This window comes from Apium graveolens, chromosome 4 (genome assembly GCF_009905375.1).
Source record: "Apium graveolens cultivar Ventura chromosome 4, ASM990537v1, whole genome shotgun sequence".
NCBI lineage: Eukaryota > Viridiplantae > Streptophyta > Magnoliopsida > Apiales > Apiaceae > Apium > Apium graveolens.
Genome location: NC_133650.1, coordinates 81,329,777 through 81,350,980, shown reverse-complemented (window position 1 = coordinate 81,350,980; position 21,204 = coordinate 81,329,777). Strand labels below are relative to the sequence as shown.

Here is a 21,204-nt window from a genome sequence, read left to right as displayed (position 1 = left end):
ATTTGCCTGTTGTTAATCCCTCTCATAAAGTATGTGGTGTTCCTAATTGTATGTCTTGTGCTTTTAATTTGATGTATGCTTATTTTAATGGTAAGCATGTTTCTAGTGATAAGACTACTCCTCGTCAACATGTGAATAATAGGAAGCATGATAGGTCTAAGATTGCTAGTCCTCCTAAGGCTAGAAAGGAGACATTTGTGCCTAAGCCTAAACAGAAATTTGTTAAGGCTGTTTACAAGGTCAAATGTCCAGTCATTGAGAAAGTTGAGAACATTAAAGTTAAGAATGTTGTTTTGCCTGACAAAGGTCAATTCTACAAGTATGTCGGACCCAACCAAGTTTGGATTCCGAAGAAGGTTTAATCCATTTGTATTGCAGGACATTAAATAGGTGGAACCGGTAGTGTGGATGCTTGACAGCGGATCGTCAAGACATATGACCGGAGATAGAGCCCTGCTATCAAATGTGGTTGAGAAAGCTGGCCCAGTGGTTACCTTTGGAGATAACAGCAAAGGTTTAACTGAGGGATATGGCTGTTTGCAAGCTGGTAATGTTATCATTGAACTTGTAAATATTTTCTGTATTTTTGCTATATTAATAATATAAGTTTTTATTTGTACTTTCTGTAATTGTAAATATTGTTTGAGATATTACAGTTGTTAGGAGTTAACAATTGTATGATATATGAAATTGAATGTTGATATCTCTTTGATAGATATATGGTATTTAATTCATTGATATATTTTTTAATTTTTAATTTTTTTTAATTAATTATATTAAAATAAGATGCAACATAATTATTGATATCTAAAGTACTTGACAAGTATCAGTCCATGATATATTGTTAATATTATGTTGCAGATAATTGTGAGCTTTTGACATGAATGAGAATTACTTAGACTTTACCCTAAGTGATCAATGCTTTAACAAAAACTCATTCATATTGAAAGTCAAAATCTTTCTTTCTCTTCTTAATACTGCTAGGTCATCAGTCTGTGTATTATCAAATCATTTATCTTTTTAGGCATAAAAACAGACTTGTACACTCGAACAATTTTAGGAGAAAATCAAACTTCTTTCTACATTAATGATTTCTTATTTCATTTTAAAATCTTTTGAAATCACTATTGTACATCATTTCTCTCAAAAGATTAAATGTATGATTTTCATTCATTATAGATCTTAAGTACATTTTATCTCTATTGACATATATTCTGTGATACAGGTTCAGCCTCCAATGACCTTCTTTTATTGACAGTCATGAGGTTGAAAATCCACAACATCTATCCCAGACAGTAAAGACAAACACAGAAACAGAACCAACCAACACTCTCTTACCACTAAAATGTAGTATGAATGAGCGTGAGGGAGATAGTGCCTTAGTGCACCACATAAGGAAGATTCTGAAGTCAACCCAGCAGCTCTGTCTCCTACAAAGATGAGTAGTATTTAAACAGAGACAACTGCTAGCCCCCATACACTTTCTCAAAAAGTAATGGCTGAAAAGGCACAAAAATAGTTATTAGGCTCATCCTCTCAACAGGGTGCATCTATTGAAATTTTCCTGTCGACCAGGGTATCCGATGTAGTGTCACCACCTCAAACATAAACAATTCTTGATGCACAAGGAAAGGTTACACACACAAAGGAGGAGTTGACGGAAATAAGAGTTTCGACCATTTTAAGGTCAGATTCGATTGTTCAAGGTTCTTTAATGGACCAATTGCCTTTACAGGTATTAGGAGAGGATACTGATCCAAAAGCCATATGTCAGTGGTCAGTGTCTACCTCCCCAGGCTTAAATCCCCTGGATGCATCTGCGGATAGTGGATCTGACATAGGCGCATATCGGCAACTTGTTGACAATGATTCAAATATTACCTGATGAGTCACAAGGAAATGTCTTCACATATATTAGAAGGGAACTTTGATCTTTATGCAAAATTCATTGGATCATTGTTTACCTTCCCAGTATTCAAATCTGGAACCCTAAAAGGGAAACTAGCAACTTGTAGATTATGACTCAGATTCATCTGACGAGTCTAACGAAGATGGGGATTTGCGAACTCCCATTGCACCACCTGTGACCTCCTTAAGGATGGCTAAGGTGATTTTCCTTGCAGGTACAGCTGGATTTTGGAGCTATGAGAGGAGTGATACACTTGTGAGAATGAGTGTAAACACGAGTGGAGAGAAGAGTGAAAAATTTGTGAGGTACACTAAACAGAATCACACACTCACAGTGAGGAAGAAAGGGAAACTGCTTGTTATTTCTTTTCCAACCAAGTGGACTATGAGAACTCCATCAGACAACATCATACATTCCTTCTCTAAGGGGGAGATAAACACTTAAGTAATAGTTTGGAGGATTCCTCAACTAAGGGGGAGAAATAGCAGGGAGGAAGAAAAAGGTAAAGCACATGTACACTACACCACACCATTGTTGTTTATAACTACGGATCCTATTGTACGGGAGAGGTGGTAAACACAAGGTGATCTCCTTTAAGCAGTTGATTCTCATAGGGGGAGAAGCAAGAGAGATATGCGCTTCTCATCAGGAAATGTGGTTGTACAAAAGAAGATGAAACAACTTGAAGATATGTTCAGTCTAGAGGAACATCTATTTGGAATCTGGAAAATGTTAAATGTTATCCAGAACTTTTCTGCTATCTACTTTTCATTTCTGTTTACATCTTTTTCTTATTTGTTAGTTGAGTTATCCTCTAAGTATTTGTTGTTATTGTCTAACAAACAAATAGGGGGAGATTAAAAGGCATATGTCATAGCCTATTTATTTATTCGAGGATTTAACTCAACTCAAATAAGAATGTAACAAGTAAATAGTGGATCTACCGTCAAAGAGATCTCACAAAGTAACATTTGTCAAAGGATTCAGAAACAAGGTTCATCTACAGACTTGAGGAATTACTTCAATGGAAGAAGTTCAAGAAATTGATCAAGCCTCAGTGATATAAATCAAGATTATGGATTTAATCAAGTGACAGAGATCTTGTCAGGGTATCAAATAGTTACAGGGATTTAATCTGAAGAAAATCAAATTATCAAAGTCAAGACATGAAGAAACATCACGGAAGTTAGTCACTCATGAACCAGACAGTACATCGAGTGTCAACATTAAAGTGGTGGAATTGATTCATAATTTTCAGTGATTTCCAGAAGAGTGGTTGCTGTTCAAGAGTAGTACTAATTTTCTATTAATTAATTAAGTCATATAATTTAATTAAGAAAATAAATTATATATACAAAGATTAATTTATTGATTAATTGAATTAATTAATTGTGAATTAATGTTCTGAATTTTCAGAATTGATTTTGAATTTATATTCAATATTAATTCAGCATGACAATCAATTGAACTGGTATGACAATCAGATTGTCATACCGAAAGTCATGCTAGTTCAAATTGATTGTCATACCGAAAGTTCTACCAGCTATGGGATTGTCTTGCTAGTTCAATCAATTGTCATGCCGATTGTCTTGCTAGTTCAGGAGATAGTCATACCGATTGTCATGGTAGTACAACAGATTGTCTCATCGAAAGTTCTACCAGCTATGGGATTGTCATGCCAGTTCAAGTGGATTTTGTTGATTGAATTATAAAAGACAGAAGCAACAGATTCATTCAATCATCTTCAACCAACCAAGAACACAGAAGCAGCCGCCCAAAAATATTTCATTTGCAACTGCAAATTTCAAAACCATTAATTTCTAGTTATTCAAGTTAAATCCAAACCACTAGAAATCATTCTCTTGTTCTTGTGTAACTATCTAGCGGATCAAAATCTCTAGAACTTAATCTCAAATTGCTTTTAGCATTTGATCTTTTTATTGCAAAAATAAAAAAAGTTCATGTCGAATTTATTCTAGATTTGTGATAATTTATTTGAGATTCATCCCTTGTAAACAATACCGTTGTTGTAACCCCTTTCAAGTTTAATAATAGTTTTATTTAACTTGAATTTTGTTTCAATTTTTTATTCCGCATTAAATTCGATTAAACGGTATAGTTTGTATTCAACCCCCCCCCCCTTCTACAAACATATTGGGACCTAACAAACTTGCTGATACGTCTCTTGATGAAATCTATGGGATGCTCAAGACTCATGAACTTGAGATGGAATAAAAAAAGAAGAGGCATGGAGGGAAGTCTAAGACAGTTGCTTTAAAGGCTGAAGAAAAGTAGATTGTCTCTAGGGGCAAAAGGAAATGCTCTCATCATACAGTCTGATTCAGAGTCATCAGATTTTGATGATGATGATTCAGAACCTGAAAATTTATCTGAAGTGGATGTTGATGCAGAGATGATGCAACTATGTGCTCTTATAGTGAAGTGTATCACAAAGATAGCCTACAAAAAATTCAGAAAGGGTAAGAATTTTTCCAGGAATGGTGGAAGTTCTGAAAAGAAATGGTTCAGAAAGACTGAAGGCAAAGGAGCAAAGTTTCACAGAGGAGACAACTCAAATGTCAAATGCTCTAATTATGGTGAAAGAGGCCACATCTCTCCTGATTGCAAGAAAGGAAAAGGTGATAAAGGCAGGGCACTTATCACAAAGAAGAAAAACTGGGCAGACACTTCAGAATCTGAAGAAGAGGTGAACTATGTCTTAATGGCAAATGCTGATAGCAGTTCTGATGCTGCTAAACTAGAGCTACCTCTATCAACTCTTGCTTTTGGTACAGAAGACATTACTGAGTTGAGATTATTTCTGAAAAACATTTATATTAGCTATAGAGATCAGACTTTAGAAAATGAAAGATTAAAATATGAAAATCTAAAGTACAAAAATATAAATAGCTATCTTGAAGAAGAGTTAGTCAAGATGAACATTATTCAGACAGAGAGAGATAATGTTGTGTATGTTAAGAATGAATTGCTTAAACAGAATGATTATCTAAAAATTGAATTAGAAAAAGAAAGAGAAATCATCAGGATTTGGACTAACTCAGGCAAAACAACTCAGAATATCCTAAGTAGTGGAAACTAGAAAAAGGGGTCAGGTTATAAAGATGGTAATAGTGAGAAAGGGACTTTGCGAATTAAGCCAATTGCTATCAAACAGATTGTAAAGCCAAAGGTAAATCCTGTTAAATTTGTTGCAAAAACTGTTGTGTCTGATTTTGAAGAGATGAAAGACTCTAAAACAAAAGTCAAAGAAAAGTCAACTTCTGAAAAATCAAAACAGGATAAACCAGCTTTGGTGAACATTGTCTTAATGACAAAGAAACAGCTTACGTATAAGCTGAAAGAGATTAAAAATGTGAACAAGGTAAAGGAAGCTAGGAAAAATAGGAATGGAAAGGAAGGTGTGAATAAAAGTAATAATTATATGCATGTTCCTAATGCTCCTAGAAAGAAATGCTATAATTATGGAAACTCTAACCATCTTGCTTCTTTTTGCAGGAAAAATAAAGATATAAACTCTTTACCTCCTAGATCAGGAGTTAAGAGTCAGTCTGTTAGGTTTAAACCACAAAATCATTGTTTTCATTGTGGTAGTTTATGGCATTCTATTTATACTTGTAAGGAATATCATAGTTTGTACTATGATTATTATGAAATAAAACCTTCTTTAAAGAAAGTTAGTTTAATTCCTTCTAGTGTAAATTCTGATGAAAAAATTGATATAAAGTCTGATAAAAAGCATGTTAGCATAAACTCGGAAACTAAATCCGCTACAAATGCTAACAAACTTAACAAGGCCAAATGATCCAAGCAAGTCTGGGTCCTTAAAACTAATCAATAGTGGTCTTTGTGATTGCAGGGCAACAGGAAAAATATCCTAGTTCTGGACAGTGGATGTTCAGGACATATGACTGGAAATAAAGCCCTGCTATCAGACTTTGTGGAGAAAGCTGGCCCAGAATTTCTTATGGAGATGGAAACATGGGAAAGACTCTGGGATATGGCAATATCAACCTTGGGAATGTCATAATTGAATCAGTAGCTCTTGTCTCAGGACTTAAACACAATCTGCTAAGTGTGAGTCAATTCTGTGACAGAGGTTATCATGTGGATTTCTTTGAACAACACTGTGAAGTTGTAAGTAATTCTATAGGCAAAGTGAATCTGAAAGGTTACAGACATGGTAACATATATGAAGCCAGACTTTCAACAAATTCTGATGGTTCTGCAATCTGTCTGTTAAATAGAGCATCAATTGAAGAAAGCTGGAATTGGCACAAGGGACTCTCTCATTTAAATTTCAATAACATAAATGAGCTAGTAAAGAAAGATCTTGTGAGAGGACTGCCAAAATAAATATTTGCTCCTGATGATCTTTGTGACTCATGTCAAAAGGCAAAATAAAGAAAATCTTCATTCAAGAGCAAAACTGAATCCTCAATTCTTGAGCCTTATCACTTACTGCATGTTGATCTATTTGGTCCAGTCAATGTCATGTCTATTGCAAAGAAAAAATATGCTATGGTTATAGTGGATGAGTTCACAAGATACACTTGGGTGTATTTCTTGCACAAGAAGAATGAAACTGCATCTACTCTAACTGATCATGTCAGATAGCTGGATAAGTTAGTCAAAGATTATGTTAAAATAATAAGAAGTGATAATGGCACTGAGTTCAAGAATTTAATCATGGAAGAGTTCTGCAAAGAGCAAGGAATAAAGCAGTAATTTTCTGCACCTGGAACTCCACAGCAGAATGGAGTTGTAGAAAGAAACAACATGACTCTTATTGAAGCTGCACGAACTATGCTTGATGAAGCAAAGCTACCAACCTATTTTTGGGCTGAAGCGGTGCAGACTGCTTGTTTTACACAGAATGCTACACTCATAAACATGCATGGAAAAACACCATATGAGAAGCCAAATCTGAAATACTTTCATGTATGTGGATGCCAGTGTTTTGTTCTTAAGACTCATCCTGAACAGCTGTCAAAATTTGATCTAAAAGCTGATGAAGGAATTTTTGTTGGATATCCACTTTCCACAAAAGCCTTCAGAGTCTACAATTTAAGAACAAGGGTTGTCATAGAATCTATCAATGTATCTTTTGATGATAAAAAAATTACCGGACTTGAAGATTTCAATGATCATGATCAGCTGAGATTTGAAAATGAAGATGTAAATTCTGATTCTATAAATTCTGATGACCTAAATCCTGATCCTGTAAGTTCTGATGAGTTAAATTCTGATGTCATTGAAATTATGGTAACTGCTCCAAAGGAAAATGCACCTGTTCAGGGGGAGCAAGCTGATGATCATACCACATCTCAAGACTCTCAAGAAGCATCAGAACCAGTCACTGGCTCTTCAAGTTCTGATTCATCAAGTTCTGATGAGTCAAATTCTGACAATTCTAGAAACTCTAATTCTTCAATTCCTGAAGGATCCAACTCAGATTCTGGAATCTCAAAGAGCATAACTTCAGGGGGAGCATCAGAAAATGCTGATGGAGACATCATGGATCATGGGGGAGGATCCAGTTCTAGAGATCAACTTCCATCTGTAAAAAAGTGGACTAAATCACACACACCTGACTTAATAATTGGAGATCCTGAAGTAGGTGTCAGAACTAGAACATCAACAACAAATGAATGTCTCTATCATTCCTTTCTATCTCAGACTGAACCAAAGAAAGTGGAAGAAGCTCTTCAAGATGCTGATTAGGTGCAAGTAATGCAGGAAGAGTTAAATGAATTTGAAAGAAATAAAGTCTGGACCCTAGTGCCAAGACCAAAGAACAGGTCCATTATTGGCACAAAATGGGTGTTCAGAAACAAAACTGACAGTGATGGCATAATAACAAGGAATAAAACAAGGCTGGTTGCTAAAGGTTACTCTCAACAGGAGGGTATTGACTATGATGAAACATTTGCTCCAGTTGCTAGATTGGAAGCCATAAGAATCTTTTTGGCTTATGTTGCTCACAAGAAGTTTAAATTCTTTCAAATGGATGTGAAAAGTGCTTTTCTCAATGGAGAATTGGAAGAAGAGGTATATGTTGAACAACCTCCAGGCTTTGTAGATCCAAAATTTTCAAATCATGTCTACAGGCTTGACAAAGCACTTTATGGCCTAAAGCAAGCTCCAAGAGCATGGTATAAAACTCTGGCACAATTTCTTCTGGAAAGTGGATTTACCAGAGGCACGATTGATAAAACTCTGTTCTATATCAACCATGGCAAGGACTTACTTTTAGTCCAAATTTATGTTGATGATATCATTTTTGGTTCTACAAATGCCAAACTCTGTGAAAAGTTTTCAAAGCTAATGCAGTCAAGATATCAAATGAGTATGATGGGAGAACTTAGCTATTTTTTGGGACTTCAAGTCAAGCAAACTGAAGAAGGTACTTTCATAAATCAATCCAAGTACACCAGAAATTTACTGAAGAAATTTGGAATGCAAGACAGTTCTACTGCATCAACTCTCATGGCCACTGCCACCAAGTTAGATAAAGATAGTGGAGCATCAGTAGATATTACTAACTATAGAGGTATGATTGGCTCTTTACACTATTTAACTACAAGTAGACCAGATATCGTGTATGCTACCTGTCTTTATGCAATATTTCAGGCTAATCCAAGAGAACCTCATCTAATAGTTGTGAAAAGAATTTTCAATTACCTCAAGGGTGCAGCTGATCTAGGATTGTGGTATCCTAGGGAATCAGATTTAAGCTAATAGGTTACTCAGATGCAGATTTTGCAGGATGCAAAATAGACAGGAAAAGTACTAGTGGAAGCTGCCAATTTCTTGGAGGAAGATTGGTTTCTTGGTTTAGCAAGAAACAGAAATCAATTTCCACATCAACTGCAGAAGCATAATATATTGATGCAGGAAGCTGTTGTGCACAGATTCTGTGGATGAAGAATCAGTTACTGGACTATGGGTTAAAATTTTCTAAAATACCCATTTACTGTGATAATCAAAGTGCTATTGCTATGACAGGAAATCCAGTTTAACACTCAATGACAAATCACATCAGCATTAGGTACCATTTCATAAGGGAACATGTGATGGAAGGTACAGTGGAATTGCATTTTGTTCCAACAGATCAACAACTAGCAGATATCTTCACAAAACCACTATATGAAGCTACTTTTACAAGACTGGTAAATGAACTTGGAATGGTTTCAGGTTCTTTCTCAAAATTTGTTTAGTTTTTGTTCTCATACATCAGACTTTATGATCAGTGTTTACAGATTTTCTTATCTCAATGTAATATGTGCTTAAATTGTAACATATTAAACACTGTCTATTATCTGATGTGATTCTATAAACTCTGAAAGTGTTTTGAATGTTCTATGACTATTCAATCCAATGAGGATTACTATGTTAGATCCTGACTTAGTAGTCTTTAATATATTATGTATCTCATGTTTGAATTAGTTATTTATGTGGAAATCAATAACACAAGCAAATTCCGATTTTGATCTTAGTCAAATTTACTTCCTGTATCTTATTACTAAGTCACAAACTAGATTATTGCTTCTTATCTATCAAATTCTGATGTCAGTAAATCTTAAGGATGAACTACATGCCTTATAAACCTCACTTATCTGAAGAAAATAAAAAGAAAAAAAAATTGAAATCTGGTACTCCTTTGAGATCTAGAGTAAATATGTGAAAGGGAAGATCCAAGTGCATTGCTGGTATTAAGTTATATGCATTAGAAAAGCAAATTCATTTTTCTTGGTGACTTTTCACATTCTCTGATTACTGGAGAAATATTCTGATAACAGCATAAATTCTGATGGCAGTTGTAACTCATTTACACTGAGAAGCCACTGTCAATAGAATTTCAAAAGATGCATAAAATAAGCACAAACAGTTGAGGTGGATTCTTGCATAACTTTATTCTACAGTAGACTTCACAATTCAAGACAGATTTTAATCATTTTTCTTAGTTATGCCTTATTTCTAAGATATACTGAAGTTTATCAGACTTTAATCTTTATCCGATCATTTGCACATACACACACTATCACTCCATATGAATGATGAAAATTACTATGGTGATTAAGTTATTTCTGATAAACCGTTAAGTATTATTTGCATAAATTTCTGAGGACAAGTTCTGATTATATTCTGATGATTAAACTCTGAAGAAACCAGTCAGTATTTGTGTGAAGAAACACAGAAATAGTCATTCACCTTTTTGAGTACAGAAGCCATGTTCTGATGACCGTTAAATTATGATAATAGTCAAGTTCTGATGCAAATCCTGATACTTACATGGCATTATTTATTTACTTGACTTATTTTTGATATTTATTGTAATGGTCATATTTTCAGAAAATACTTAAGTGAGATAAAAACATTGCTAATCTTTTGGTTAATGGAAAACGTGTTTGTTTTGACAACTGTATGTGCACAATTATTACTGAACGTTTACCGTGCCCACTAATAATGTTTTGACTGATTACTTGCTTCCAGGTGTCAAAAGTTCGGTTCAGCTTCAGAAATTAGTCGTTGTAATAAGTGGAGCGTATATATATATATGAGAGATAAAAGATTTTACAATCTTTTACCTACTTTCTCACTCTTTTCTCATCTCTCTTATTCTCTTACACTCTTACTATTTTCTGAAGCTACTTTCTTACAGGCATTTTATCAAACACTTTCTACGCACATATTATTTCACTTAATTTCTCACAAGAATGGCACCAAAGGACGTTATCTTTCATGAAGCCAAGTTCGTCTCCAACAACTATATGGCTATTCTCAGCAAGGACGATGCTTCTTCAGATCTTCACTTCATTCAAGATTTTCTTGCTCGTAGTGAGATTGGGTATGCTTTGACCCAACCACAAACACTCTCAGGAACACAAATACTGGAGTTTTGGAGGTCTGGAGTCTATGATAATGGTGGAGAAGATGGGTCTCCAAGCATCATTTTCATAACTGGGGAAGATGAGAACCTGGTTACCCTGTCTACTGTTCGACAAGCTCTGCATTTTCTAGAAAATTATAATTTCAATGCTCAGATTGGGGATCCACTTCTACAGAGCATGATGGTCAATCTTGGCTATGAGAAAAGTCTGTCCAAGCTGGGACAACTGAAGAGGCCCTACATCGGAAGGGAGTGGAGCTTCTTTTTCGATTGCATCACCAGAGCCTTTGCCAACAAATGCTCAAATTTTGATGTTATTCCAATTCTGAGTCAGCAAATAGGGTATGCACTTCTTAATCAAACTCATTTTGATTATGCTACTGCTATTTTGGGTTTTATTGAGGATAGGATGAAAGAGGACCCAAATACTGTTTATTTTGCTAGATTCTGTCAGCTTATTTACAGTTTTTGTTGTTCTGATAAGCCCCAAGTCTTTAGTGACTTGATTCAACCTTTTCAACTTCATAAAAGGGCCTTCACAGACTTGTTTTCTGCTGATAATAAGAAAGACATACTAAGACCTCTTCAAATTCCTCTATCTGTAAAACAGTTCTTAGTAAACTCTGACCCCAACACATACACACCAAAATTTCCTAAAGTTGCACCCTCTCAACCACCACAATCCAATTCTGGTGTCTCTCAGCAGATATCAGTTGTCAGCACTTTCAAATCCAAAAGCAAACCAGCCTCTGGTACTTCTCAAAAGGTGTCAGTTGTAAAATCTGCTACAACATCCAGACCCAAATCTTCAAGAGCAAAATCCGTTTCTCAATCTCCACCAAGGAGAAAGAGAAGGCTGATTCTGAGAGATGAATCAGATGAGGAAGAACAAGTCCAGGTTCCTGCATCAGAACCCGTGACAATAGAAGTTAAAGAGGTAACTCCTCAGAAGTAGGATGAAGCTGAGGGTTCTGGGATTTTGAAAAGGAAAAGACCTTCAAGTTCTGATACAGATCATGTCACTCCTCCATCTAGAAAATTAAAATTCAGGAAGATGAGAGCAGGTAGGCATATTGCAGAACCTCAATCTGAGGATGCTGAAGATGCTGAGGAAGGGGATCAGGAATCTCTGATCTCACAAGAACCTATTGTGATTGAAGCCCTGCCAGCAGCTGAGGAAGTTCTGATAAAGGAATCTGAAATTCCTGAAGACCACATATCAGAACCTGTACAAGAATCTGTGACTTCTCAACCTCACTCTCCAATTAAAGCTACAGATGATGTTGAAGAACAAGAGACAAGTCCTGAAATAGATATTCGTAATTTGAATATACCTTCTTTTCTCTATCTGGAAGCTCCACAAGCAAAACAGCCAACACCTCCTATTTCTCCAATTCTACATGCTAAGATACCATCAACTCCAATTCTGGATATAGATGCTGAAGGTCAGAATTTGGATACAGCAGAATCTCCTTCAGTTATACACACCTTGGTGTTATCAGAAGATGAGGAGATTCTTGCAAGTTTTGGAGAGTCGGCTCCAGTAAATACTCCATTGCCTACAGGAAAGGAGGCTTTGTTTCAGTTTGAGAAAGAGGCTCCAGTTCCATGGGAGGAAACCTTTAGAGGAGTTAAATGGACAAAGAAGTGAAATGAACCTGACTTCATTCCCAGCCCAACTGTTCTTACAGATCATGTTGCAAAAGCTGATGAGTTGCTGATAAATTCTGACTTCAAAACACAACTTAAAGTCACTGCTCTCAGTACTAAAACTCTACAAGGTCAACACTCCACAACTCATGCAAAGGTTGATTAACTTCAAGAAAAAGTTGATAAGCTAGCCATGGTGCAAGATCTAGACAAGAAGAGGTTTATCAGACCAATTCAAGAAAAAGTGGATGCTATTCATCTTGTTCAAGACAAGCAGCAGGCCCAACTGGATGAGGTCCTACAAAATCAAGCTGCTCAACAGACTCAGTTAAATGAGATCCAATCTTCAGTGGAACTCTTCCTTTCTCTACTCCTGACAGATGATGCGAAAAAGGGGGAGAAAGTAGTTAAGTCCAAATGCTCACCAATCAAGACACTGAAGAAAAAGGATGATCATGGTGATGACCAGGAAAACTCTGATAAGAGTAGAGGTCACAGTCAAGGAGAACAATTGAGCAGGATTCCTTCTCAACAGACAGGTTCTCATCAGAGATTGTCTGGTTCTACTCAAAGGAGGGATAAGGAAGGAAAGAAGCCTACAAATCAGGATGTTCCTTTGTTGATCACAAATTTTGATGATCAAGTTCTGACAACTACTTCTGATGTAATGATTTAAGCTGGAAGCCAAGATTCACAGAAGTTTTTGCAGACTCTGAAATTCAAGGGAAAGAAAGCAACATTCTTTTACAAGGATTCCGAAATTCAAACCATTGATGAAGAACTGACCAAGAGACTATTCCTTAAGGATAATCCAGGAGTGGATTTAGAGGAATTAAGAGAAGAAGAAGCTAAATTTGCTGCTAAGAAGAGCAAACCAAAGTCAAAAGCTTCTGATGCTAAAAAGCCACCAAGGCCAAAAGAAAAGGGGATTGTGATAAAAGAAAGAACTGCCACAGAGATTCCTAGATCAAGTACTAGATCTCAAACTACTACTGATCCCAAAGACAAGGGAAAAGGAAAAGTTTGGGAGACGGTCAAGAAACAGAAGATGGAGATTCCTCAAATTCTGATGGATCCTGTGTGCAAGATGGTTCAAGTCTTTGATGATACTGCTGCAGAAGATGAAACTTGAAAAGAAGAAAGATGACAAAAGAATCTAAGACAACCTCTGACATAGCTCAAGTTATTCAGAGTGAAGAAGTTCAGAACTTGACAAATCCTGAAAAAGTTTCATAACAGCAAGCTACAGAAGAATCTGCAAATCCTGAACAAGTCATCAAGACATCAACCTCTGACAGAGTTCAAGTTGATTTGGGAAAGATGACAATTGCTGATAAGAAGAAACTCCTATGGAAAAATGTTAAACCATTAGATCCTAAGAAAAGTCAACTAATATCTGATTTCTTGACTGTTGGAGTGAATGCCAGAGAAGCAAGAGACAAATCTGGGTTAGGATCAAGCCAAGCCAAGAAGAAAACAGGAGTTGAAGTAACTATCAAAGATCCATTTTTATTAACTAACAAACAACTTAAGGAAGTTACACAGAAACACCTTGACAAGGTTATATCTGCTCAAGTGGTAATGGATACTCATGATAAGAGTAAAGTCAAGGAAAAGCTGATTTTATTTCTTAAAGATGGAAGAACATACAGAATGTCAGAATCATATGTGTTGAACAAATCTCTTAAAGAACTTCAATTCATTCATTATCTTTTGGAGATAAAGTCTGAGGTTACCAGAAGATGGTCAAATTTCATGATGAAGACCATAAGGGATAAAGCCAGAATCTCTGGATCAAGGGTTGCAGAATTTATTCCAAAGATAGTTGAAGATGATAGAAGAGAAATTCCAATGAAGAAGAATTCTGCTAAGATAGAAGTTATTCTGAAAGAGAAATGTATATGCTACAATGAAGACTCCTCTCATCCAAGGGTAATCAGACTTGGTGATGGATTGGAAAGAAATCACATTTCAGCACTTAGGACTGCCATCTACCAGATTGGAAGTCAAGATGAAGAACTGCAGCAAGTCAAGGCTAAATTAGCTCAAGTTCTGAGAAATGCAGAAGAGAAGCTGATATCAAACTTTGTCAAGAATCATTTTGGATTCAGATTGATTCAGTAAGATTGGTAAAAGATGCAAGGACTGTAAGTTGTAGTTAGTTGTCTAAATAAACTCTCATTGCATTTGTACTTAAATATTTTTGACATCATCAGATTTATAACTTGTACATTTTTCATAATATACAAGTTGGGGGAGATTGTTAGATATGTTTGATGATGTCATGACTAATCTGATGTGTTTAGTTTCAGAACTTAATATCAGGACTTATCAGGACATAGCTGGGAATCAGGATTTACTGAAGACAGGAAGATATCAGAACTTAAGGTATCAGAACTTGTAATATCAGAACTTAAGGAAGGATATGCTTCAGAAGTAAAGTGCGGCTGATTTCTAGGAGAGGATCTGGACAAAACAAAGGAAAATACGCTTTAGGAGTTGGACGACTAGAAGACTTGTAAAAAGATAATATCTGATTGATATATTTTAGGAAGAGATATATTTCATATCAATTAAAAGATATCTTGTAACTGTGTACTATATAAGCACAGCTTAGGGTTTACACTATAAGTATTATCATTCATGAGAATATTATTTATTGTAACCCTAGCAGCTCTTAGTGATATCATACATCACTGAGAGAGTAGATTAAACCTACTGTAATAGAGTTTGATATATTGAATAAACTTATTTTTTGTTACATACTTGTGTTTATAATCGAATTGATTGTAGATACTATATTCAACCCCCTTCTATAGTATCATTGAGGCCTAACAGTGTATTTAATATGGTAATAACAAGTTGTGAGGGTGAATCAGTAGTACCTTACTATAAACTAAGATACTTATGTATCTGAGTCTATTCCTTGTAAACCTAAAAGGTACTGTTGCTGCAAGTATAGCAAGAGTTATTAAAACTCTGAATGGGGTCAAGTCGTATGACAAGATGATAGCAGTACATCTCTGGAGATTCTCAGCTAAGACAATGTAATTGTGTGGTCACAAGTATTCCTCGAAACATTCGACGAAAAGGATAGGGACATGACCATTAACGTCTCAAAGCCGTAGATTGGCACCATAGCCTTTCATTTGTCGTTATCTATGGTGTATGGTTACAACCAACGGATAAAGATTCAAGGTGAAACATTCCATCTGTATCCGATAGCCATCAAAGTAGGGGACTTAGGAGGGTTCAAACCCGGAAGGGTACCGACTCGAAAAACAAGCCATGATGAGGATATATATACATTTATGTATGGATTTGTGGGGGATTGTTAGAAAATGAGAAGTTTGAGACATATTTTTAATATGTTCTTGATGAAATTTTCGAAAACTAACGATTGGAAGTTGTTCCTTGTAATGAGGACTCAAACTTTCATGTTTGGATCTAAGACATTTTCTTAGTAATATCCATATATAATTTGAGTTGAAAGTGTTTGCTTGGAAATGTGTGTGGGTTAGCTTTTTTAATGAAAACTTGTATCCCACATAGCTTTGGTAAAGTGGGTTTAGTGGCTTTATATAGCAACATGTGCAAGTGTAGTGTATAACTACTAAGGCATGTGGGAGTGCATGATGTTAGTGTGAGCCTCGCGCGCGCGACACGCGCGGAGCCGCCTTGCCTTGCCACGCCACTGTCGTGTCGATGTGCGATTTGGGCGAATGTCTCGGCATCTCACATACGCGAGGCGACCTGGGCGAGCAATTTTATTACCGATTTAATTAATAATAATAATTAATATTGTTTTTTAATAGATTTTTTCAGAATTTATTTTATAAATATTTTCTGATTGATATGTTAAATGAATAAAAACTGAAATATTTATTTATTTATTTTGATTAATGTTTCAAGTGTATTTGGAAGTGTGTGCTTTGGGTATTTTAAGAAAAATACACAATGCAGAAATACACTAACCGAGCAGCCTCTCTCTCAAAAACTTGTCTCTCTCTTAAATTCAGAGGTATTCTCAGGAGAACTGTGGTGCTGATCGCCGTTGATCTTGCCGTGACTGTGAGCGAATAGGTCTGTAGCTGTTTTGTCCTGGGAGGGAATTTGCGAACTCATCACAGCGTAAGTGGAGCAAATTTCTCTTCAAGAATATTTTAGTCTTCTCGAAGGGTTAGGCGACTTAGCTTGGTTACAATTATCTCTTATCAATTTCTGATTAAAGCGATAAAAGTAAACTTTTTTTCGATCTTTGTCAATTTTACTCACTGATTATTTCTCGTTATTTGCCTTCATTATTTGTTTCTTTATTTGGTTTTTCTGTTCTTGTGAATATGTATCACTGTCCTTCACATATTTAGTGATTTTCCCCCAATAAATATATGACTGAATTCTATAATTACAAAAAAAATATGCATTTAAATTTGAAAATTTTTGTATCTCGTCTAATTTTATATTAGTACAGAAGGAGCATTAATCCCGGTGTTCTAAATGTCAGCGATTAATTGGAATTAATCGGCGATTAATCAATATTCGATAGAAAATTGAACCGATTAAGCGAAAATCAGGTCAAAATCATTTTTTTATGAAAATCGGTCAAAAATCGGATTAATCGGTCAACAATCAGGTTAATCAGTCAAAAATTGGTCACATTGGTAAAAATTTGAAAAATATTTAGAAAAATAAAAAAAATATGAATTTGTAAAAATTTAAAAAAATAATAATCTCGTAGACATATTTACTATTTTAAATGGTTAAATAATAAATTTTCTTAATTTTTAGTCTCAAATTGATCTCAATTCATAAGTTAGATCTTAAGAATTATATTTACTTTAATAATATTTCATATTTTAAATTTATTTGTATAAATATTTATAAATTTATTTGTATAAATATTTATAAAAATTATATATGCATAATCAAAATAGTAAAATAATTACATATATTATTATTTATAAAAAAAATATTATTAAAATTAGTTTTGATTAGTGACCCGGTTAATCATTCTGATTAGTTCCTGGATGGTGCATCCACCGACTAAGTCCGATCCGGCTTTTTACTATACTAATTAATCCTATAAAAACACATCAAAAATATTTAAAAGACTTGTTTAAAGGTGAAAAAAGTACTCTCTCCGTCCCGACCAATTCTTAATGTTTGGTTTGGGTACGAAAGTTAAGAAATATGTATAAAGTAGTGAAAAAGAAAAAGAAAAAGAAAAGTGGGTGAAGTGGTGGGATCCATTGAATTTTAATATTTAAAAGAGAGATATTGGAGTAAAAGTAGTTTGAAAAAGGAAGAAAAAGGAGGAATGTTGTGGGACCAATTTACTATTTTTGATAAGTTTTGAAAAGTAGAGAATTGGATTGGACATAAAAAAAAGTGTAAAGAAATGACAGAGAGGAGCAGGAGTTACCAGCTTGATAGTGGTTGTCGTATCTGCACAGTGAAATAAATAGTTGAGTTTGAATAATCGGTCCCCTCTTCAAGTACCACCTTCGTTCCTGCAACATAGCAGTGGAGTGGGTAACGGTATCACTTCTTTCTTTTTAACTCCAAATCTCTCTCTCTCTCCGCCTCGTTTTCCTAAACCATCACTCCCCCTCTTGACCATTCCACATTATATAATTCATACACTCTTATTATAATGCACACACTTTGTCTCTAAGCTGTTGCATATTCTGGAGAGTGTAAGACCTGACCCAAACCCCAACTCAACTCCCATTGGGCCTCTCACTCTCCCCCCAACCCACTTCATTTCAAATTTAAACCCCCTCTCACTACATTTTTTGATTCCCTATGTTCTTTCTTGCGCGCCCCTCTTTGACCACCTCGGCGTCGGCGAGAATCCATTTGACCCACATGTTTTCTCTCACTCTACTTTCATTAAATCTTCATTCACGCAATTCATCAAACACATTGTCTGCATTGCTACAATGAGCTTAACTCAAGCTTCGAATGGCGATGCGGAGTCGCTTAGGCTTAGTTTTCAAGATCTTAGTATCAATAGTAGTACTAGTACTGAGTATTTTAGTAGTGTTCTTGATAGTGGTATAAGTAGTAGTAGTAAATCTAGTGATTGGAATTTTGGGGGGAAAGTGGTTAAGTTGGATTTAGAAGGTGTCGATTGTGTCGAAAGTGAGAAGACTAGTTTGAGCTTGAGTTTGAGTTCTTCGAGTTGTTCCAAGAATGTTGATGTGAATGAGGTTAGTTTTAGGAGTGTGTGTCCTTCTAAGCCTCATAAGGGGAATGATTTACGGTGGGATGCGCTACAATGTGTCAAGGCGAAAGATGGTGAGTTGGGGTTGGGGCATTTTAGGCTTTTGAAAAAGTTGGGGTTTGGGGATATAGGGAGTGTGTATTTAGCGGAGTTGAGGGGAGTGGGATGTTTGTTTGCGATGAAAGTGATGGATAAGGGGATGTTGGCTGAGAGGAAGAAGTTGATGAGAGCTCAAACTGAGAGAGAGATATTGGGCTTGTTAGATCACCCGTTTCTTCCATCGCTTTATTCACATTTTGAAACCGACAAATTTTCATGTTTGCTTATTGAGTTTTGTAGCGGTGGGGATCTACATTTGCTTCGACAACGTCAGCTTGGCAAGCATTTTTCAGAGTTAGCGGCAAGGTTTGTTTTCTCATTAAACTCAATTTCATTAATATGATATATATCTTGCCATGCCAATATGCTTGATAAGACATTCTTCAATCCAACTACTTGTATTTGTTAAAAAATGGAACTCGGGTAGTGTTTTTTCAAGATGTTGCTAGTAAAAATGTAGATCTTGTTTTCGCAAGTTGTTACTAGAGAAATTTTAAATCTTTTTACTTGGTTTAAGCCGAATTTATGAAAATGTTTTATTTTCCAATAGAACAGAAAAGCTTTCAAATTTCAGTAGACTGAATTTAAAGATCAATGTTGTGGCTTGCAGGTTCTATGCTTCAGAAATTCTTCTTGCCCTCGAGTATTTGCATATGATGGGTGTGGTGTACAGGGACTTGAAGCCTGAAAATGTATTGGTGAGGGAAGATGGTCATATTATGTTATCGGATTTTGATTTATCATTAAGATGTTTTGTTAATCCCACCCTTGTCCAGTCCAGTAATCAGCCATCCTGTGCAATGGCTTCCTACTGTATTGAGCCCTCATGCATTGATCCCTCATGCAAACTACCTGTTTGTGTTGGGCATTCATGCTTCCAACCTACTTGTTTTAAGCCTCGCATTTTCAAGTCTAAAGCAAAGAAGGCAAAGAGTGAAGGACCAAGATCATTCAATTCAGATTCATTCCCAGAGCTTATTGCCGAGCCAACTGCTGCCCGGTCCATGTCCTTTGTAGGTACACATGAATATTTATCACCTGAAATTATTAGAGGAGATGGTCATGGTAGTGCTGTTGATTGGTGGACATTTGGGATCTTCCTGTATGAATTGCTTTATGGAAGAACACCATTCAAAGGTAATGGAAACAGAGAAACGTTGTTAAATGTCGTTGGCCAATCGTTAAAATTTCCTGATGGCGCAGTAAGTTTTGCTGCAAAAGATTTGATCCGGGGACTGCTTGCAAAGGACCCTCATAAAAGATTAGGGTTTAAAAGAGGTGCTACAGAGATAAAGCAACATCCTTTCTTCGAAAGTGTTAATTGGGCTCTCATTCGCAGTACTACCCCTCCGGAGATTCCTAAACCAGTTGATCTGTCATGCTACAATCAAACATTAAAGTCATCCTTGTATTCTAATAACAAGGGAGCTTCAGACTCTGATAGGTCTTCAGGTCCCTACCTAGATTTTGAATTTTTCTAGAGAAAGTTTAGCAGGAGAACTTAGAGGTGCTATTTAACTTCCTAGTGAATTCCCATTTCAAAGTATTTGAATCCGATCATGAATAATAAAATTTCTGTTTCCCGTCAAATCGCACAAGAGGATCTTCTTCTTTTTACCAGCTGGGATTGACAGCTTAGATCAGTGCATGAATATTCTTTTCTTTTTCAGTTTAATCAACCAGTGAAAAGAAAAAAAAGTAGCTGAACTTTGTTGCTTGGTTGTGTTTATATTCTTCTTTACATGTCAATGTTTATGATTCTTCATCAGTGTCTGCTTGTTGTTTCTCTTTCTCATTCCTTTTCACAAATTTTTTAGAATGTGGTCACTTGAGCATGAGAATCTAGATGGACCCTGCATTTTTCTGATGTTATATTAGTGAATGAGCAAAAAAGAGAATTGGACATAGACATATCAAGAAAAGTTCTATGCATGGTGAATTTGCTTTTGTTAAATATGCTTTTCAATATTGATTAGAATTTTGAAGCATGCAAGTCAAGGTCAAAAAGGAGCTTTATCTCCTCTGTCTTTAATTTTGTCTCTGTAGTAACCTTTGTTTTAGTCAGTTTAAACAAATTCCCTTTAATATGCGCACTTGATTATGTACTTTCTTTCAGGCCTTTGTTCACTCCAGGCATTATACTTCTTTGTAATATTAATGCTTTTCTAGTTCCTTGACCACCTGAAAGTTCGAGGTTTGGAATAAAATGCGACTGTATACTGTAGTTGGTGTTTAGATGGTCGCAGAGATGAACGGAACTTTTATTCAGTGGCAAGTGCTTGTATTCCTATTTTGCTGTTGCCTTATTTGAAGTTGGTGAGCATTGTACTTACACGTTTCAGTACGGTCCATGCAGCAAGTCAAAATTCAAATGCTAGCAGAGATTCACGAAGTTCGAGACAAAGGAAT

The 21,204-nt window shown here is 35.7% G+C and overlaps 1 protein-coding gene across 1 annotated transcript; it reads left to right on the top strand.

The window, feature by feature from the left end:
• Positions 1–17,959: 17,959 nt before the first annotated feature.
• LOC141718111 (serine/threonine-protein kinase D6PKL2-like) lies at positions 17,960–20,565 on the top strand. The gene is made up of 2 exons (XM_074520479.1): positions 17,960–19,101; positions 19,406–20,565. The coding sequence occupies exons 1-2, from the start codon at positions 18,413–18,415 to the stop codon at positions 20,274–20,276; spliced, it is 1,560 nt and encodes a 519-aa protein (XP_074376580.1). The 5' UTR covers positions 17,960–18,412; the 3' UTR covers positions 20,277–20,565.
• The last annotated feature ends 639 nt before the right edge of the window (positions 20,566–21,204 follow it).